Source organism: Crinia signifera, chromosome 1, assembly GCF_055691185.1.
Source record: "Crinia signifera chromosome 1, ASM5569118v1, whole genome shotgun sequence".
NCBI classification, from domain to species: Eukaryota; Metazoa; Chordata; class Amphibia; order Anura; family Myobatrachidae; genus Crinia; species Crinia signifera.
The window spans coordinates 125,597,956-125,619,168 of NC_139217.1; the positions used below are offsets into that span (position 1 = coordinate 125,597,956).

The 21,213-nt window shown below is 46.1% G+C and overlaps 1 protein-coding gene across 3 annotated transcripts in view; it reads right to left on the bottom strand.

Moving 5' to 3' along the window:
• Positions 1–13,059, bottom strand: part of LOC146060135 (putative ATP-dependent RNA helicase DDX60) — a 215,099-nt gene extending 202,040 nt beyond the window's left edge. For all 3 annotated transcript variants that reach the window (XM_083173076.1, XM_083173067.1, XM_083173058.1), the window contains exons 1-5: positions 12,924–13,059; positions 11,434–11,521; positions 8,324–8,507; positions 4,335–4,395; positions 2,305–2,494 (exon numbers count right to left, since the gene is read on the bottom strand). In XM_083173076.1, coding sequence (XP_083029202.1) covers positions 2,305–2,494; positions 4,335–4,395; positions 8,324–8,486 — 414 coding nt within the window. In that variant the 5' untranslated portion in view covers positions 8,487–8,507; positions 11,434–11,521; positions 12,924–13,059. The remainder of the gene's footprint in view (positions 1–2,304; positions 2,495–4,334; positions 4,396–8,323; positions 8,508–11,433; positions 11,522–12,923) is intronic.
• Positions 13,060–21,213: the final 8,154 nt, after the last annotated feature.

Consider the following 21,213-nt stretch of genomic DNA (forward strand, 5'->3'; position numbering starts at 1 on the left):
GAAACCAAGGCAATAATGTAATAACTTGATATCTGGTGTATGAAAGAAGAGAATGTTTCAGCCTGATCAACGTGCTCATAATACAAGCAAATAGATAAGTAGAACACATACATGCACTATGGATTATGAAATTGCAAAACTAAAATAATAGGCACAAATCAAGAATAGTACTAAAGGAGACTAGATATATTAATAGATTTGATTATTATCACAAGATTGTTGAATAGCACGAATATTTAAGGTAGAATAATTTAAACTAAGAGTATAATATAAACATGAAGATTCACAAAAGCACCTTATACCCCTTTCACATCGCACTTTTAAAACGGTATATTGCCGTTTCTTTTTCCATTTTAAAACGTTTAAGGCTGCAATGTGAAAGTGCCAGAGTTGATGAGTTGATTTACCGGTTAAAGTTAACCGGTATTTCAACACGGTTAAAAAGCAGAGTACTACACCTTTTAAAGCCGTTTTTTTGGCAGTTTGAACAGCTCTATTTCAATGGCTTGAAACGTGTCCCTTGGGGGTTAAACGGGTTGAATGTTTGAATGGTATTAAATGATTTTTAAAACGGTTTTCACCTGCAATGTGAAAGGTCTCAAGGCTCAGACCTGTTTTAAAGTCCCATTTAAGAATACCGTGTCATTACCCATTTCTGCAATGTAAAAGCAGTATAAGAGGTCGGAGATAGTAGAATTGATATAGATATAGAAAAAGCACGGTAGATATAGGTAAAGGAATATAGACGATATAGGGATAAGGAGAAGATGTTAATTACATAAATGGAATGTATAGACCACGTTGATCAAGGAAGGAACATCTGGGAAAACGTTTAAGACATTTAAGATAAGATAAACATACACTATGGAAAACGAATATTGCTATAATGTTTGACCACGAACTGTAACCAGAAAATGTTTGTTTATTTATACGTTTTAAACATGTGGAAAAAGTTAAATAAAGATGGAATTAAAAACAAAACAAAAAAAATCCATTCGCAGCCTGTGCATGGGAACACGCGCGACTCGCAAGACTGCGAATTTGCAGCCTTACGAATCAACCAGAATAACCCCCTCAGTCAACTCCCAGTAATGCACTGCACACTTGTGCAGTCAGTGTGCCTCAGCTTCCGATGCTCAGCACCATTAATCATTGTCACATAGGCAGATAGGTGAAGTTGCAGCACTACCCACACTTCCATGCACAAAACCTTTAGAAAAAAACTTTTTTTAAATACATGCCAGCCAAAGGGGGGCCTAGATAGAGGGGGGCCCAGGAACCCTGACACTCCCCGTCCCCGTTAATCGGGCCCTGGTGCACACATTCCCCTGGTCTGGGAAGAAGGGGGGGAGAAGCTTCCTTTTAAAGTTTCAGTTAACGTGCTAGCTCCAGCCCCAACCTGCAATCCCATGGTCCAGTGCCTCACCAGTCTTGCTGACATAGAAACTATCAACTTAAAAAAGTGCATGTTTTACAAAATACCATAATTCTACAGAAATGCTTCTCAGCCCCAATCCTCAAGTTGTCTGTAATCATCCCATTTGTTTCCACAGAAAATGAGACAGGGAATAATCCTGCTCAAGGTTAATAGTGTTGATCTCTCTGATGCAGAACGAAGATGAAAAATAAGGAATAAAGTGATACAATATATATCTCATATATATGAGATAATGCACTCCATACTATAAATTTATACTGTAATTTTCTTCGGTTTTCTTAAATATTCATAAAGAAAAAAAAATACTTAGAACCACTAGGGTTAAAAATCGGCCCCAGCATTCAAGAAAATGGAAAAATGATGCTATTGCTGACAGGGACCTAGCATGCAGGGCTTCCTTGTCCTATGCTGGGTGGCCCCCGCACATGCTACTGACAAGTTGTAGTTTTGTGAATCTTTACAAAATTACAACTGATTCTGATTTAGGCATATTAACAGGAACAAAAGTTGCAAGGTATAAATCTACAATACTAGCAACTGTACAGAACATCAGTAACAGCTAAAGAATGAAATACATACGATGAAATGCTTTCCCATAGACCACAGGATGTTGTGGAACTACATGTCCCAGCATGCACTGACAGTTTTGTCATGCTCTTATAGGAAAAAATATGGCAATGCATGTTGGAACATGTAGTTTCACAACATCTGGAGGGCCACAGGTTGAAGACCCATGCATAGACAATGGTGCCTGTTCATGCATTGAATATTGCTGAGCATTTAAGGCATCTGCTGGGCTGTAATAAACCTCTTAACTTAATGCATAGTATAAGGTGCATTATTAGATACTTTAAAAACGAACCAACCTTAAAGAAAACAATAACATATCTTGCTCCCTTGGTTGTTAAATTAAGCAGGAAACGTTCCACCAAGAAAAAGAAATGTAAATCTTGTCCTTTCTTTAGAAAATGATTGGTCTCATTAGCTATTAGCAAAGAATCTCCATCAATGACAAAGAACTCAGATTCTACATAATCATTAAGTAGACTTGCAAAGCTGAAGGAAACAAAATGAGAATTACTGTTCATGATAAAATATGTATCCGTTCACTTATTTTATGACATTTTGTAAAATATTATAAAATACTTTTATTTTGACCACATATAGGGGGTATCCTATTAGCCACTTACATTTTTTGTTTGAAAAAAAAAGGCTTTAATGAGGATATATGCCTGATGGTCATTATTAGGCTATCCAATTAAAGTCCTTGAGCTATACAATTATATACTTTTTTTGGTACTTGTGTATTATCACGGCGCCCAGAATCCCTACGTACGGCACCATAGGGAAATCGCATCACATGGGCCAATTAAAGTTAATTTATTCACTGCTCATGTCCCCAGGCCATCTCAACGCATGGCATCGCACCTCCCGAAAAATCGCATGCGATCGCATTGGGGTGCCATGCCACCATGGCAGACACTTGGATGGTATGCAATTATGTTTCAATGACCCCCCCACTATCCACGCCAACCCGAAGCGTGGCGAGTGCAGCGGAACACGTCCGTCTGAACTTTTCATTCCCCCACTATCTACATAGTGTGGCGCTGCGCTCGCCACGTTTCAGGCTCGGTGGCTTGCTGCGCTCGCCACACTATATAAAATCAAATCCACGCCGACGTGGATAGTGGGGGAATGAAAAGGTCGGACGGCTGCACTCGCCACGCGTTTGGTTGCCGTGGATAGTGGGGGGGTCATTCAAACATAATTGCATGCCATCCAAGTGTGGAAAAAAATTGCATACGATCGCATGCCACTAAAATGGTATGCGATGCAATTTCCCTACGCAGAATAGCCCTCTACGCATTTGGCATGGTGGGCACCGTGATAATACACAAGTACCCTTTTTTTCACGCAAAAACTTACCTTTTGTGCAGAAACATATAGGGGGTATTCAATTAATCACTACTGTATTCAATTGCGGGTGTTTTTTGGAGACGAAAGGCATGGGTGAAAAATGACTAAAACTTCCACAATTTCACAGAAAAATAGGTGAAAACATTTTGCAATCCCCGTAAAAATTGCATGCTGCTCAGTGCTGTGTGCTGAGCTGGGGAGAGAGGCCACTGCAGCGGCAGCCTGTCCGCTCTTTCCCTGAGTGGGTGTGCGATCCCACCTGCACCCTGCCACCTGCCGCCCACTGCTCCTGCTGTTTTTGTCCTTTTTTTTTTTTACAGGGACATTGCCACGCCTCCTATAATTAGTCACGCCCCTCATTCTTATCAGGGTCCGGCAGAGCTATCAGTGCCCCTGCCAACTGACACATGCTTCACTGCGATCTGCATGTGGGGGATGGGTATATATGCCCATTGGGGTGGGGATTGGGGAAGTAACCCCCTGGCGGGGGACCTCAGTGGAGGTGGGGAAGGGATAATAGGTAATATACAGAACTATGATGGGCTTTTTACAGGTGGGGGGTAGTTATTTTCTAAAACTTTTGTTTTACTGCTAAGGGGGTGAGGTGGGGGTTGGTTATGGGATGCCGGTGCTTGAGATGCCAGCAGTCAGGAGACCATCAGCAGCATCATGATTTACAGAATCCCAACACCTGCTACAGTATGTATATATGGAGAAGAGGATGAGGTGGTCAGGATGCACAGGGGGCCAGAAGGTTTACATTCCTTACATATATAAGAGGCGGTGGGTGGACATATATAATCTCTGGTGCATATCACTTGTTAAGAATCTTAAATGGTGCTCATGAGTCATGACAGTTAGATGCTGATTGGTGGAAGCACCATTTAAGATTATAAATGAATGATGACAAGAATATTGCTCATTGTTATATATGCCCCTATATTCATTAACAAGTGCAGTCTGGTGAAGAAATACTTACATTGACCTTGATATTTGCTTCATGAGAAACTGAGACATTTCATCAAAAAAGTGTTCAATCTCTGTTTGATTAAATAATAACAGTTTAGTATCAAGCTAACATACAGCAAATGTGAAATTTGGCTCAGTATATTTAACCTTTTGAATACCAACATCTCTGTAAGAGATGGTCCAATTATCCGCTAAAAATGCCACATTTGTTATATCAATTCAAATAAAAAATATTGTGCAAAAAAAGATTATATTTCCTGTATAAGGTAAACATTACAGGTCATTATTATAAATAAATATGTATTCTTGCCAGTGGCCATTTTTACCTATGGGCTGCAGCTCCCCCAGGTAAAATCCGCTTTCCTTTCTATAGTCTGTTGCGAAACAGCCAATAGAAGCTGGCCGCATGCGCAGTACTGAAGTCGGTACTGCGCATGCATCAGTCCTGGTACTTGTCATTATAGTACAGACATCGGGAACGCAAAGAGGCTGGAGGAGCGCCGGCAGGGGGTTGTGCCGGCATCATGACCAGCGGCAGCCCCGCCTCCTGCAAAAAGGTACCAGACGCCACTGATTCTTGCCAATTTTCACATACATTTTGACTTGGCACTCAAAGGGTTAATTGCATGCTATATTTTCATTTAGATGTATGTCAAGGGGCATCCAGATCAAAAACAGTATCATACTGTATATGCAGAGTATATGTCAGGTTTAACATGTGTATATTACTCATTTGACAAAGAGATGTTATTAAAATCCCATTACTTAATTTTTCATGTACAGTACATAAGACAATATAGTATTTTTACAGCGTTATTAATCAATGTGTTAGCCCCAGAGGAAGAAGGGGTTAATGGGAGACCCAGCTGCCCCCTCCAGCGCGTGTGGGGTTAATTCCCCCGGCCTGCGCTGCATGAGTGACAGGCCAAAAACGCACCTGATTGGTGCCGTGAAAAGGAAGCAGGGAGAGGAGGAGGTGTCCGGGGGGGGGGGGGGGGGGGGCACGTGAGGAGCAGCGTGAGGGACGGAAGGAGATAGACGGCAGCAGGGGAGATGGTGTCGGGTGAAGTGCCCGCAGCCAGCCGCAGGAGACACCCGGAGACGCGCTGTACGTCGGGTGACCCCCGCCGACCTCTAGAAGGGGGAGGGAGAGATAGGAGAGGCGGCGCGCCTCCTCCCTTCTCAGCCGGCCACAGAGATTTGTGCGGCACTGCCGTGACGCCCGCTGACCTCCCCAGCAATCAGCCACCTCCAGCCAGAGAAGGACGGGGCGGTCAGAGACCATGACCCCCCACAGTGAGTAGCCGCACACACCGCGCGGCCAGCCCAGTGACCCCCGCTGACCTTCCCCGCTGTTCAGCCGCATGCACAGCGCGGCAAGGACCCGTGGCCCCCGCCGACCTCCAGCAGCATGAGGAGGAGATGCGGCGCCGGAGACTGCCACAGCCAGGCAAAAGAGGGAGTGCGGAGGGATCTGTGACCCCCGCTGACCTCCCCGATCTTGCAGCGCCAGAGACACGCCGGGAGCAGCCTGGAGGTGCCCGACCCCTGCACCCCAGACATCCACCAGAGGACAGAACAGCACACAAGAGTGTGCTGCCCCAACAACAGAGAGGCCACAAGGAAGGCGCTGACTCCACTGCCGCAGCCAGCCAAAAAAGTGAGAGGGACCCTGCAGGTGGCCGCACTCATCTGGCTAAATCCATGAGGCCATTGAGGGAGATGGCCTCCATCTTGAAGTTCTAGGAGGGAGAAGGACTGGCCGCCATCTTGCCACCTAAACGTGAGTGTTGCCTTTGAGGCCCTTTAGGGATCCGACACTACACCTGCTATAGTCCCACCAGAGCCATACCCAACACAGAGGTAGCCCCTGCATCCTTGGAGTTGGGCACTCCCCCGTTAGTGGCCTGCCCGCAACTTCCAGGCCATCGGTCTTTCTTTCCCCGGGCCGCCCTACCCAGTGAGGAAACTCGTTCACTATAAGGGCCGAGAAGGCCTCCTCACTGCTGCTAAGACTGCATACCCTCTTCCCCCGAGGACTACGTGGAGTACTCTTTGTTCCAATTTAGGATACCCTGGGTAGAGGGCCAGTAAATACCCAAGACATTAGGCAGACCCTACCCCTGTCCCACGACTGGATATGTGCACCACCATGGGCCCCAGCCAAACCCCTGTGCACAGGTCGGGCCATTAGAGCCTGCGAGTTAGGACATTATACAATTGTTGCGAAGGGTTGTCAGGTGTAAGTTGAGTAGGTTACCGGTAACTTTAGCTTAGTTTGGGATACGTCACTAGTACAGAGAAAGGTGTCGTAAAACATTTCCCTTTTACTTGAATGTTTATTGCATCGTAAAACATTTCCTTTTACTTGAATGTTTATTGCACTGTGAAACATTTCCCTTTTACTTGAATGTTTATTGCACCGTAAAACATTTCCTGTTACTTGAATGGTTATTGCATAGTAGAACCTTTCTACACTGTTGCACGTTGCCCACTTGTAGTGGAAATATTGTGACGCATTTACAAAAAGGGGTTGATGTCCTCAGTGACTGCTTTGAAAATAAAAGGTCAACCTAATCTGATAGTGGAGTGTTCTGTGCCCATTCCTGCATCCTGAGAAGACTTCTGACTGAGATCCGTAAATTGGGGAAACACGGCCCCCGCCGCATCCATAAGGTAACCCCCTGTTGGGTGCTTACAAATGCAAAAGTCATCATTTCAATTTAAAATGGAAGTAAATTTAAGTGGGATTTGGGTCACTAAAATACAAATGTGTTATTTTTTTCCCTTGAAAAATTTGGTGTGGATTAATAGCTTGACAATGTTATGGTTGGCAGTCAATAGGTCAACAGAAAATGCTAACATGCACTCGGTCAACAGGTACAAAACGTCGACAGATGAAAGGTCAACAGTGGTTAAGCACGACAGGTACAATATGCCAACCAGTTGAAAAGGTCAACATGAAAATGGTTGACATGCAAAATAGTCAACATAGTGTTTTGGGGGCCAAAACTGGGATATTTCATATTATCTAACGAACAGCAATACAAAAGTACAGTATATATAAAATGCATATTAATGTGTAACTGAATTGTGGCGACGAAGAACATGAGTCTTGCGTCGCTCACTGTGCTTCTGGCAAAGTGGCATGCTTCACTCGCCACAGGTTACTATTCCCAATAGCTGTCCACGTGGATAGTTACGCTTTTTAAAACATTTGCTATGTTACAGTGTTTTCCTGGAAATGCTAGATTACAGTGTTTCCCTGGTAATGGCATGTTAAAATGTTTCCATGGAAACAGGGGCGTAACTACCATAGGTGCAGGGGGTGCAGCTGCTATGGGGCCCAGAGCTGAAGGGGGCCCATCTTTGCTCTCAATCTAATATGTTTTGCATACATTTATCACCATCAGCTGCTAAATAGGGGGCCCTTACAAACTTTTGCTATGGGGCCTACGAATATCTAGTTACGCCTCTGCATGGAAATGCTACAGTATGTTACAGTAGTATCCTGGAAATGCTTTGTTACAGTGTTTTCTTGGTAATGGTATGTGTTTCCCTGGAAATGGTATTTTACAGTGTTTTCCTGGAAATTCTAGGATACAGTGTTTCTCTGGCAGCACGCTGATTGGCTGAGATCAGCGTGCGCCGTGCTGCCAGAGTTTTCACACTAGAAGCGCTTCCGCATAGCCCGGCGGATAGCGCTCGTGATTTTTAATAGACTGCAGGGACCCCCGCTGCCTCCGCCGCCAGATTTAAATAGACAGCGCCGGTAGGACAGGTACCCGGGCGGCATTTTCCGCCCTCCAGTGGCCGGCGCCCTAGGCAAATGCCTAGGTTTGCCTAGTGGTGGCGCCGGCCCTGGACACGCCCCCTTTTCACCACTGAGAATGTACCAACAGTCCAGAATACTCCCCTATACCTATGTAAAAATTAATAGACAATTTGACCTATTATTTGCAACAATAGAAGACAAATGTAAATAACTTAAAACAGCACCTGTAGGCTTCTGTCTTTTTTTAGTGGTCTTAAAAGTTCCAAGGTCAGCAGATTTAGAACTTCCATCTTCCAGTTCCTCTTGGGATGACCTACTATCTGCAGGACATGCGCCAATGTCATCAACTGTTATAATGCCCTCTGGGTCAGATCCTCCTGAGGCCATGATGGATATTAGAAAATCTTTCTATGTAATAGAAAACCATTTGAAAATGAGTTCATAGGTCCACATATCAGTATTTTGGAAATGATCATGGTTGTGGAAAATAATGTATTAAAAAAGATTGCATTTTCATTTGCTTGTATTAATAGACATATTGAACTGCATTGAGGAATTCCTGTCCTTTCATTTATGAATTGCATTTACTGTAGGTGCCACAATTGTTACTGGATCACAGCAACTAAATTAGTTGTTCATTTTTAACTGCAAGTTAGACACTGAAAGAAAGTGTCTGGTCCCAAATACTGGTATAATCTAGTTTTCTTGCTAGTTAATATTATTAATAGCTAGGGGTGAGGATGGAGCCCTTCCCATAAGATTTATTTACTAAGGGCTAAACAGATGCTGATTAATGGGGGTTGTTAGATGTTGGGTTGTTACAGTAAAATATGAAAAAGTTCAGGGAGGGGGGTTGAAATTCTTTAATAAATATTATATTTGAATAGCATGTTTAAAGCCTTGGAGACAGATAAAGTGCATGGAGATGGAATGCCAACCATTCAGCCCCTAACTGCTTTTTATAGAGGCTGTGTCTGAAAACTGACAATTTAGAACTAGTTGGTTAATACTTTGGGCCTGATTCTAGTTTGCTTGGGATCGTAGCTTACCGAGTGTTGCCCCGCTGACAACACATTCCTCCCCCACTGCCGATTCCCCTCGCTAGCATGCGAGGGGATGTGTAACGAAAACACATCCCTCCCATGACTCTGATACAGGATAAATCATTCAATTGTTGCCGACCATCAAATGATTTCTCCTGGCTTCGCAAACAGAAGTCAGTTGGAATAAAATTACTTATATTTGCAAGCGCCAGGATGAAGATGAACTGGAGGCTGAGGTCCTCTGACATGAGCAACCAGCCCCTGGCACACATCGTCCCACCCGTGTACCCATGGGAATGCATAGTGTTTTCATGGGGATGCCCAGAAAACGCTGGGCGTTCCCATGGACGGCTCCTGTTCCAAAATATGTCTGCCCCCAGCCCGCCCCAATCCTTGCCATTTACATAAGGGAGCTGTACTTACGCATAATATACAATGAGCATGCGTAGAGCCCCAAACATCAAAAAAGGGCCAAATTCACCCCGTTCTGAATAAATTAGAATAAGGTCCTTTATCTCTGTCCACTTTATCTTTTCTCCAATGATTCATTTGTAGACCCCATAATAGCGCTCAATTTAAGTGAATAAAGGATTGTATAAGTGGTGTTTAAATATAGGTACTTAGTCTGTCCAGGGCACCAAAATGGCCTCTAGTTTGAAAGTATGAGAATTTGAGTTACATGAAGTGTAAGGAAGGGCTGGGATCTAGCAATGATCCGGAGCTGGAAGTGGCAAGATCCAGAGATAGCCTTAAAGTGGAGATTGAAGGAGAGATTTTAGTTTGTCCTTGACCATGTAAAGCTTTAGGAATTTCAAGGACATCAGGAGGAGATGGCAGACAGGCAAATAGTGATGTGTGAGAGGATGGAGGTAGACAGGTCAGGGACAGAAAGGTAGATTTGGCTGTTATCAGTTGGCGCCCCAAATTTTTTAAATGTATAAAGAGGGGGTTGCACATTTGCTACTCTTTAGCTAGAAGGGCGCCCACGATTTTGATCGTGGGCATCGTAAGGAAAAAAAATCGCATGCGATGCGACCGACGCGATGACCGCAATTTTCCATAGGGAACAATGTTAAATGTCCCAATTGACCCGATTTTCCATAGGGAACAATGTTAAATGGCCCACAGAGGCCAAATAGGCACCCTGAAGTGTGAAATGGCCCCCCCAATTGTTAACGCCACCTCACGATCAACGTCAACCGGCGGTACGCGTCCTACGACCTTTTCATACCCCCACTATCCACGTCGGCGTGGAGTTGAGAATAGAAAGTGTGGCGAGCGCAGCGAGCCACCGAGCCCGAAGCGTGGCGAGCGCAGCGAGCCCCGTGAAGGGACGCGGACACCTGTGAAGCCCGCAAGGGGACGCGTATACCTGTGAAGGTGTCCGCTGCGCTCGCCACGCTTCGGGCTCAGTGGCTCGCTGCGCTCGCCACACTTTCTATTCTCAACTCCACTCCGACGTGGATAGTGGGGGTATGAAAAGGTCGTAGGACGCGTACCGCCGCCCCTCGCGGGCTCGCTGCGCTCGCCACACTTCGGGTTGGCGTTGATCGTGGGGTGGCGTTAACAATTGGGGGGGCCATTTCACACTTCAGGGTGCCTATTTGGCCTCTGTGGGCCATTTAACATTGTTCCCTATGGAAAATCGGGTCAATTGGGACATTTAACATTGTTCCCTATGGGAAATCGCGGTCATCGCGTCGGTCGCATCGCATGCGATTTTTTAGTACATGCGATGCCCGCGATGGGCGCTCTTCTAGGTAAAGAGTACCGTGCATTTTTACCTGTTCGCACTGGGAACCAAAGAGTCTAGCAACAGCTCTGTATGCAACTCCACAGGAGCCCTTTAGTATTTAAAATATATAAATTAATTTACAGCATCTACAAAACTATATTGTATAACACGAGAGAGAGGGAAGAGAGACAGGAGGGGGGTGAGAGATGGTGTCAGTGATAGAGAGAGAGGGGCGAGAGGTTGTAAGGAATAGAGAGGGAGGTAAGAGAGACGGGGGCAGATCCTGAGAGAGAGAGAGAGAGGGTCGGATGTACTAAGCTTGAAAAGAGATAATCTGCTTTTGCAATTGAACTAGAATCAGGCCCCTGATCCTTATAAATAGAGGATCAGGTTACAGACTGATGACCCCCCCCCCTTCCCAGGCAATGGAGCCACCAGGGGTTTCCCCTGTGCCCCTTTGGGCCAGTCCAACCTTGTGTTTCCTTATATCTACAGAAGTTGGTATCCAAAACTACTACCTTATTTAAGAGACTAAGCACAAATAATAGATACTCACAAAAAAAAGGAATCTTCTGCAAAGTGGTCTTGGCCTCACTCTTCAAACATGGTTTGACAGCCACAAAATTTGACATGGAAAATGAATTCTGGAGGCAGAAAAAGAAAGTTCTATTTTAGATAACCTAGCTGTTATACTTGAACATAACTTTTTAAATTAGAGTGGTTATTTTTACGTAACTCACATTTTGCACCCAGTTATACAAATCTTTGTATTGGGCATTAGGAAAACTACCAACTGGCAGAATAATCCACCCAAATTAACACTTGGAAATTATACTTTGGAGAAATCTTTTTATAGTTTTTAAATCTTGATGTTTGCAACCTCAGCTTTAAATCTTTTTTCTAGACCATGATATTTATGTTATTACAGTAACAATACGATTAAGACTTCCGGATTTCAATGCAAACCAGGTTTTTGGGGAAAAAAAGTCAGTTTCAAAAACGCTATAATAATAATAATAGTAATAATGTTATTAGGCTTTGATTTGATTTATTTCATGTTTCAATGAAACCATTTTTTACAGGTATCATTGCTATTACATCATATAGTATACAACGTTTATATACATTTAAGCATTAATTATACATTAGTCCCATAAATTATCAATATATTACAGATGAATACTATGTTTATCCATATTACTTTAAATATGTCCTCATACTGTTTAATACAAGTAATTTATCCATGTAAGTATTTATAAGTCTGCTTTACTATATTTATTTTACTGCTATCAGATGCTTTATTTATTTGCTGACACCTCTATTTAGTATGCCACCTTCTTCCTAACAACTGTTCCCAAATACACTGTCAGCCCACACTGTTATCACGTGATCTGCATCTATAGTGTAGTTTTTTTACCCCCCTAACCCTCTTTTCATACTTACCAAGTCCCCGGGCATCCACAGCAGGCCTCCGGCATCTTCTCCAGGGCCTCCAGCGGTCCCAGGAATGCCTTGCGCGAGTGTGCGCGCGCGCCGGTGACGTCACCGGTGCACGCGCACACCCGCGCAAGGCATTCCTGGGACCGCTGGAGACCCAGAGATGCCGGAGGCCTGCTGTGGACGCCCGGGGACTGCGTGGACGCCGAGGGACCACCGGACACCATCAGGGGACAGGTATGTATGCCTTAAAAAAATTATTCCAAAAAACGAAAAATTCCCCTATCCGGAATGCTCGTGGTCCCGAGCATTTCGGATAGGGGATACTCAACCTGTACCTGTTATATTAGTCACTGTGATGTCATCACATAACCAGACTGACTGAACTACAGAATCTCTGCCTTTCTTAAACATTGCTGGGAATTACAGTTTACCATCAGTAACATTACAAAAAAAAGAAAACATTGCAAAGGAATGTGTAAAGTCTGAAACGGTGGATGTCAAATGGGGGTGACACCAACCTTAGTGATGCCACTAGGTATTAAAAAATATTTTCTAAGCAAATAAATAGTAAATGTGTACAAAAATGATTAGAGGTACAGTACTTACTTTTTCTCTTTGTACAGCTTAATGTCAAGTAGAATCAGCTGACAACAAGTAAAGTGGTGCGCTCCTTCCCCAGTGTTTCTATGACTTAACAGTTCTCTATGCTCTGTGTGCAATCCATAAATGAAGGGGTGTGTCATGCACAGTAGCTGTCAGACTCACATTACAGTTTCATTTCTCTGTCTGAGACCAAAGTAACTTTCATTTCTAATCAGTTGTTCCTTAGAAAACTTTGGACCTGGCAACTCAGCACATATACTATGCTCTGTAGCACCACCAGGAAAATGTAGAAAGCTTTAGAAACAATATTTGTGATGTCCAGCCTCGTATATAGTTTTTTCACAGTTTCCTTGTATCTTGGCTTTTTTACAGATCCTGTATACACTGCCGCAGGGGAAAAGATAGAAAAGGAATGAATATTTTATTTTCTGGAACAGTGCAGAGAGGATATTTCCTTAATAGAACATGAAAGGAATGTGTATTTCTGACCTTAATTTCATTCCAATCAGCATACTTGCCTACCCTCCCGCATTTAGCGGGAGTCTCCCGTTTTTCCAATCATTCTCCCGCCCCCCCGCAAATCCCTGGGTTTCTTCCGCTTTTTTGTCCCCTTTCCAATAAAAACGTAATGCGCATGCGCGAACGCGTCATTGTGGGGGCGGGGCCTAAATGCGCGACGCCGTGACGTAATTAGGAAGGCCACCGCGGGGCTGTGTGGGTAGCGCTGGCCTGAGCGTGCAGGAGCGGCGCTGGCAGCGGCAGTGGACTGAGGCATTGGCAGACAGTGAGTCGGGCAGCGGGAGCCGGGAGCACACAAGAGTGTCAGACTCGTCTCAGCTGTGTAAGGAGCAGCAGCCGCAGCAGCCAGTAAGTAAAAGCTTAAAGTTAACTGACTGTTTCTGACTGTAAGCTGCATTCCTCTCCCCCACTCACTAAGCCTGCTTCTTATCGATCACCTCTACCCCCACCACTGGTCCCCGACTGGCTCCCGTCCCAAGACATGCTCCACTACTCCTGTCGTCATGCCCCATTAATTTTCTAGCTGCCTGCCTTCCTACAAGGGGCACTTAAAAGATATATATATATATATATATATATATATATATATATATATATATTATGTATAAGTGTGTATATATATATTATATATATGTATATATATATATATATATGTATACGTGTGTGTATGTATATGTGTATATATATATATATATATATATATATATATATGCGGTGTAAGTGTATGTAGGTTGCAGTGTGTGCCACTGACAAGCTTTCATACAGCTTGTCACCTGTTTGTCATGTTCCCATGACTACTGTTAAGTGAAATAATAATGAACATGGGATAGCTTACTATAGTCATTCTGTCATTTCTGCTTTTTGGGCGGGCACGGTCTAAGCCACTATATCGCTAAACTTCTCAAATCAGTAGGGCAGCTGTTGGCAAGAACATGTGGTTGACTACCGGAGCCGTCTATTTTGGTATGTTTAATAAGCATCACGGTGTGTGGCATGTGTATAATGGGCATCACGGTGTGTGGCATATGTATAATGGCCATCACGGTGTGTGGCATATGTATAATGGGCATCAGGGTGTGTGACATATGTATAATGGGATTCACGGTCTGTGGCATATGTATAATGAGAATCTCTGTGTGTGGCATATGTATAATGGGAATCTCTGTGTGTGGCATATGTATAATGGGCATCACGGTGTGGGGCATATGTATAATGGCCATCACTGTGTGTGGTATATGTATATTGGGCATCACAGTATGCGGCATATGTATAATGAGCATCACGGTGTGCGGCATATTTATAATGGGCATCACGGTGTGTGGCGTATGTATAATGGGCATCACGGTGTGTGGCATATGTATAATGGCCATCACGGTGTGTGGCATATGTATAATGGGCATCAGGGTGTGTGGCATATGTATAATGGGCATCAGGGTGTGTGACATATGTATAATGGGATTCACGGTCTGTGGCATATGTATAATGAGCATCACGGTGTGTGGCATATTTATAATGGGCATCACGGTGTGCGGCATATGTATAATGAGCATCATGGTGTGCGGCATATTTATAATGGGCATTGGTGTGTGGCATATGTATAATGGCCATCACGGTGTGTGGCATATATGTATAATGGAGCATCACGGTGTGTGGCATATGTATAATGAGCATATGCCACATACCATGATGCCCAATATACAGTACATATGTGGCTGTCTGTGTCCCTGCTGTCACTCTCTCTGTGTTCCCACTGTCTCTCTGATGTCACTCTCCCTGTCCCTTTGTCCTTGAATTTTGTCTCATACTGTGTGGTACAATGTGTAAGGGCACTAGTACTAGATAGTATAAGGAGTCCGACTAGTGTGGTGTATAAGTGGTATGTGGTGTGGTACACTTCACATAAAGACACGCCCCTTTTCCCATGGCCACACCCCCTTTTGCAGAGCGCGCGCGCCTTCGGCGCGCGCAGAACTAAGTCCTCTGGTTTGTTCCATACTCCGACTTTATAATTTCCTCTCTCTCTCTCTATATATCTATATCTATATCTAGTGTAGCTGGGGCGGCACTCTGATGGGCAATCCAGTCCCAATGGGGATACTCAATTGAACGCGGTGTAGGTGCTGCGGTGCCTTCCAAGCTTGAGCTCACAGCCGTGGGTCAAGGAGACATAGAGATGTAGGGACGGCGGCACTCGCAGAAATAAAAACTCTAGGCAAGCTTGGTTTTAACCAACGTTTCGTGGCTGGTGTCGCCACTTTATCAAGGTGCCAAAGAACAAGTGTACAAATGAAAAAACTTACTTAAATAGCCCTGGACTCGTTCGTGACGCCCGGCGTCCGTCTCTGCAGCGTCTAATGATGACGTCATGTGTCCACGGCAACGACGTGAGTCACGAAGGAGACCCATATCACGTGATCTGTGCATATAATGAAAAAACAATTTTCATTATATGCACAGATCACGTGATATGGGTCTCCTTCGTGACTCACGTCGTTGCCGTGGACACATGACGTCATCATTAGACGCTGCAGAGACGGACGCCGGGCGTCACGAACGAGTCCAGGGCTATTTAAGTAAGTTTTTTCATTTGTACACTTGTTCTTTGGCACCTTGATAAAGTGGCGACACCAGCCACGAAACGTTGGTTAAAACCAAGCTTGCCTTGAGTTTTTATTTCTGCGAGTGCCGCAGTCCCTACATCTCTATATCTATATCTATATATACTGTATGTATGTATATATATATGTAGATTGCTGTAGAAAGCGTCACTTCAGAGCTTGTGATCAAGGGGAAATTTATTGTGTTAATGCAGTTTCGGGCCTCAGCCCGTCATCAGGAGGCCCGAAACGGCGTTGACCCAATAAATGTTAACTTGATCACAAGCCCTGGAGTGACGCTTTCTACAGCAATCTACATTGGCGCACCTGAACACATGTACACTGAAGCAGGCACCCAGGCAAGCATATTGACCCCGACAGCAGAAACAGAGTGCCGGTCCACTGATCTCTATATATGTATGTATATAATGATGCGCGACGCTGCTCTCAGTGCATTTTGCGATCATCTAAAATCTCCCTCATTTTGCTTTTCAAAAGTAGGCAAGTATGCCAATCAGTGAAGAGGAAACACGGTAGCCACAGACTTTTATTTAAAATACATACCTCCCAACTGTCCCGATTACAGCAGAACAGTCCCGCTAATTGGACATTGTCTTCCTGCCCCACCCGCAGGCGGCAGTGTCCTGCGGATCAGAGGGATGAAAGTTGGCAAAGCCAGTGATAGCGATTGTGTGGAGATCAATCGCACAAGACTAGTTATTTGGAATCTTAAGGATAAAATTATGTGTAGATGTGGTGCCCCCAAAATCCCTTCAGGGTCACCAAGGGTTAAATTAACTCACACCTCAGCCGGGACACATGGGGTTAATATTCCCCCAAGACTTTTGTGCCGAGACAGGACGGACAGGGGAGAGTGAGAGCCTGGGATTGGCTGGTTGTAGGAGGAAAAAGGAGGAGGACTACTGAGGGGAAGGCGGAGAGAGGACCCACGTGTGGGTGGTGGAAGCGTCGTGTGAGAGCCGAAGTGCCGGGAGGACGGGGTACGGCGTGCCCTAGACCTGGAGGAGTGAGGTTCCGAGGCTCACACCGCCCAGCCGGACAGAAGGATAGTGTGACACGGGAGGACGGAGGACCCCCGTGAAGCGTGGAAGGAGACAGCGCCGAGTCCCGGCGGCGAGGGGAAGAAGCAGCAGCGCCTGGAGGGAGCCGACATCGCGACAGCCAGCGTCCAGGGAGGGGACCGGAGGAGCCACCGAGTACGGCAACGCCACGGCTGTGGCACCCACACTGGTGTGCTGCCGCCCTGAAGAGGAAGACGCCACCCCCACATAGCCGAGCGCGACGGGCAGGAGCCTGCACCAGAGAGCTGTATACAGGTATCCACACCCTGCCAGGCAGTCACCCTTGCCCACCTGAGCCCAACGTCTGGCCACATAGCCTGCCGTCCCAGCTATCTTCCAACTCAGATCCCATCTGTGCCCAGCGCCTGATCTCAAGGGCAGTGACCTCAACTACTCCTTTGTGTCCAGACTCTCACCCCAAGAGACGGCCACCTTGGTTACCCACCTGTGCCCACGCCAGGGTATACTCCACCGACAAACAGTCTACCCCTAAGCAGAGGAGGGAATTTCTAAAGTCAAGCTGCAGGACTTAGCCAGCTCCCATTTCCCTATCAGCTACCATTCTCCATTAGTGAGGAAACACCTAACTGAAGTAATGCACCGCAGTGCATTGATTGCTGAGCCTCCAGGTTAGTGGGCCACTTGCTCTACGTGCTACTGCCCAGCAGGAAGGAGCAGGCCCAGCTCAGTTCACTATTCATACCGGACGGCTCCACTGGACAGCTATCTCCTAAACCCCTGTGCATAGGTTGACAGGGACTGAACTCCATAGAAGGTGACGTCACCTCAGGGTTATAGTTAGGATCCTAGACTGGTGCACCAGCTATCCGATTATTGTTTACTGTTATAACCATTGTTGTGGTATACCGTGCACGATTTCATGTGTGAATATGTCCAAAGCCGCCTTCAATGTTAATGGTGCTGTGTCGACTAATTGACCCAGTAGTAACCTCAAAGCGGGGGTGTTTGACTCCGAACACTGTCACAGTACCTGGAACACGTGGAGTCGGTAGGCCCTAGTGGGCACATGCGTAGTGTGATTAGGTTGTCACACTTTATTGTCCTATTCGGTAAATACTAATAGTGCCAGTTCATATTTATAATTATCGTTACTTGTTAATGTGCCTTAAGCCCCCGGTGTTGCCGTGCCGTGAGGGTCAGTGGGCACAAGTTGCCTTTATTTCATAATAAATCTGAGTTGTACCGCAGTAAGTTGTCCCCTTCATTGAAGTGTCCCTCCCCAGTCCACCAGAAGACAGAAGAACGGACGAACCTGAGTCGCCCCTGAAGTATCAAGGTAAGGGGAACCCCCTCCCTTCAACACCGGCCACCACATAGACCCCACTATTTATTTATTTATTATTTATTAACAGTTTCTTAAATAGCGCAGAATATTCAGTTGAGCTTTACAAAGGAGACAGTGATACAACAAACTGGGTATTTACAGACAGTCAAAGGTATGAGGGCCCTGCTCGCAAGCTTACAATCTATAGGAAAATAGGCATTGATACACAAGGATAGATATTCTTTATTGCATAAATGTATTGCAAAGGGGCAGACTAGATGGGCCAAGTGGTTCTTATCTGCCGTCAAATTCAATGGGTGACATTTAATAGAAAGAAAGTTTTTTCGCACTGTCAAAATCGCCCATAATCGCACTTTTGGAGGAGTGCGTCCAGGGCTGAAGCCCGGGGCTGTCACCGGCGTCCCTGGCCAGTGGACGCGGCCTGATAGGGTTCAATCTTTCAATCCTAACATTGCTTTATAGAGGAGAACTACAAGTACCAGCAGACCTCCCCCGCAGGCTGGGACTTGGAGAACCACAAGTCCCAGCATGCAGGGCATTAATGGGCCTGCTGGGACTTGTAGTCCACCTGTAAAAAGAATGTTAAAAGAAAACACAAACAGAGAAGTATAACTTTATTACATCCACATCCACACACCTCACTTTTACACCAACATACTTACCGATCCAGGATCCAGCGCTGGTCTGTCTGCAGCAGAGCAGGCTCAGCCCACACTATCAGCGGGCTGAACCGGCTTTCTCCCGTGCAGATAACAGCCTGTGTAGCGCTGACTCCCTGCGCTACACAGGCTGAGAGCTTCTTGGGCGATGCATCTCCATGGAGACGCATAGCTCAGCCAATCAGTTCTCAGCTATGCGTCTCCATAGAGACGCATCGCCCAATCAGGCTCTCAGCCTGTGTCGCGTTGGGACAGCGCGACACAGGCTGTTATCTGCATGGGAGAAAGCCGGTTCAGCCAGCTGATAGTGCGGGCTGAGCCTGCTCTCCTGCAGACAGACCAGCGCTGGATCCTGGATCGGTAAGTATGTTGATGTAAAAGTGAGGTGTGTGTATGTGTATGTAATAAAGTTATACTTCTCTATTTGTGTTTTCTTTTAACATTCTTTTTACAGGTGGACTACAAGTCCCAGCGGGCCCATTAATGCCCCGCCTGCTGGGACTTGTGGTTCTCCAAGTCCCAGCCTGCGGGGGAGGTCTGCGGGTACTTGTAGTTCTCCTGTATAAAGCAATGTTAGGATTGAAAGATTTAACCCTATCAGGCCGGCGTCCACTGGCCAGGGATGCCGGTGACAGCCCCGGGCTTCAGCCCTGGACGGGTGAAGCCTGGGGGGACCCCTTTATTGGGGGGGTCCCCACTCCTCCAGGTACCCCGTCCAAGGCTGACCAGCCACGGTGCTCATGGTATGGCCGGGGGACCTTATGTAAAAAGTGTCCCCCGGCTGTGGCATGACACTGCGGGCTGTTGGAGCCCAGTGCTGGTTTCAAAATACGGGGGACCCCCAGATTTTTTTGTCCCCCGTATTTTTGGAACCAGGACCGGTCCAAGAGTCCGGGGCTGGTTTCAGAAATACGGGGGACCCCTATGCTTTATGTTCCCCGTATTTTTGGAACCAGGTCCGGCTCAATGAGCCCGGGGCTGGTTATGCTCAGGAGGGGGAACCCCCCACGCAATTTTTTTTTAAATAAAACACTTTAACACATTTTTAACCACAGGACCATGCACATATGTCAATGATCTGTGCAGGGTTCTGGCCAACTCGCATATCAGAACCTGGTCTGATTTTTTTTGCAAATTTAAGACACATTTCCCAAATTCGCATCTCATTAAATATGCGATTTGTATACTTTTCAATGGGAAAACATGGTACTCTTTACCTAGAAGGGCGCCCATGATTTTCATCATAGGCATCGCAGGTAAAAAATCGCGTTGGTCGCATCACATGCGACCAAAAAATCGCATGCGATGCGACCGACGCGATTACCGCGATTTTACATAGGGAACAATGTTAAATGGGTCAATTGACCCGATTTAACATAGGGAACAATGTTAAATGGCCCACAGACCCCAAATACCCATCCTGGGCCCCCCCAATTGTTAACGCCACCCCACGATCAACGTGAACCCGAAGCGTGGCGAGTGCAGCGAGCCCGCGAGGGGCGGCGGTACGCGTCCTCCGACCTTTTCATACCCCCACTATCCACGTCGGCGTGGAGTTGAGCATAGAAAGTGTGGCAAGCGCAGTGAGCCATAGAGCCCAAAGCGTGGCGAGCGCAGCACGCCCGCGAGGGGACGCGGATACCTGTGAAGCCCGCGAGGGGACGCGGATACCTGTGAAGGTATCCGCATCCCCTTGCGGGGCTCACTGCGCTCGCCATGCTTCGGGGTCAGTGGCTCGCTGCGCTCGCCACACTTTCTATTCTCAACTCCACGCCGACGTGGATAGTGGGGGTATGAAAAGGTCGGAGGACGCGTACCGCCGCCCCTCGCAGGCTCGCTGCACTCGCCACGCTTCGGGTTCACGTTGATCGTGGGGTGGCGTTAACAATTGGGGGGGCCCAGGGTGGGTATTTGGGGTCTGTGGGCCATTTAACATTGTTCCCTATGTTAAATCGGGTCAATTGGTCGCATGCGATGCGACCGACGCGATTTACATTTTTAAATGCATTTCTATGTAAAATCGCGGGCATCGCATCGGTCGCATCGCATGCCATTATAATAGAGTACCGAAAACATCTGGATGCAAGTTCCAGCGCGAGTAAAAATCGCACTTTCAGAAAGTGTGATTTC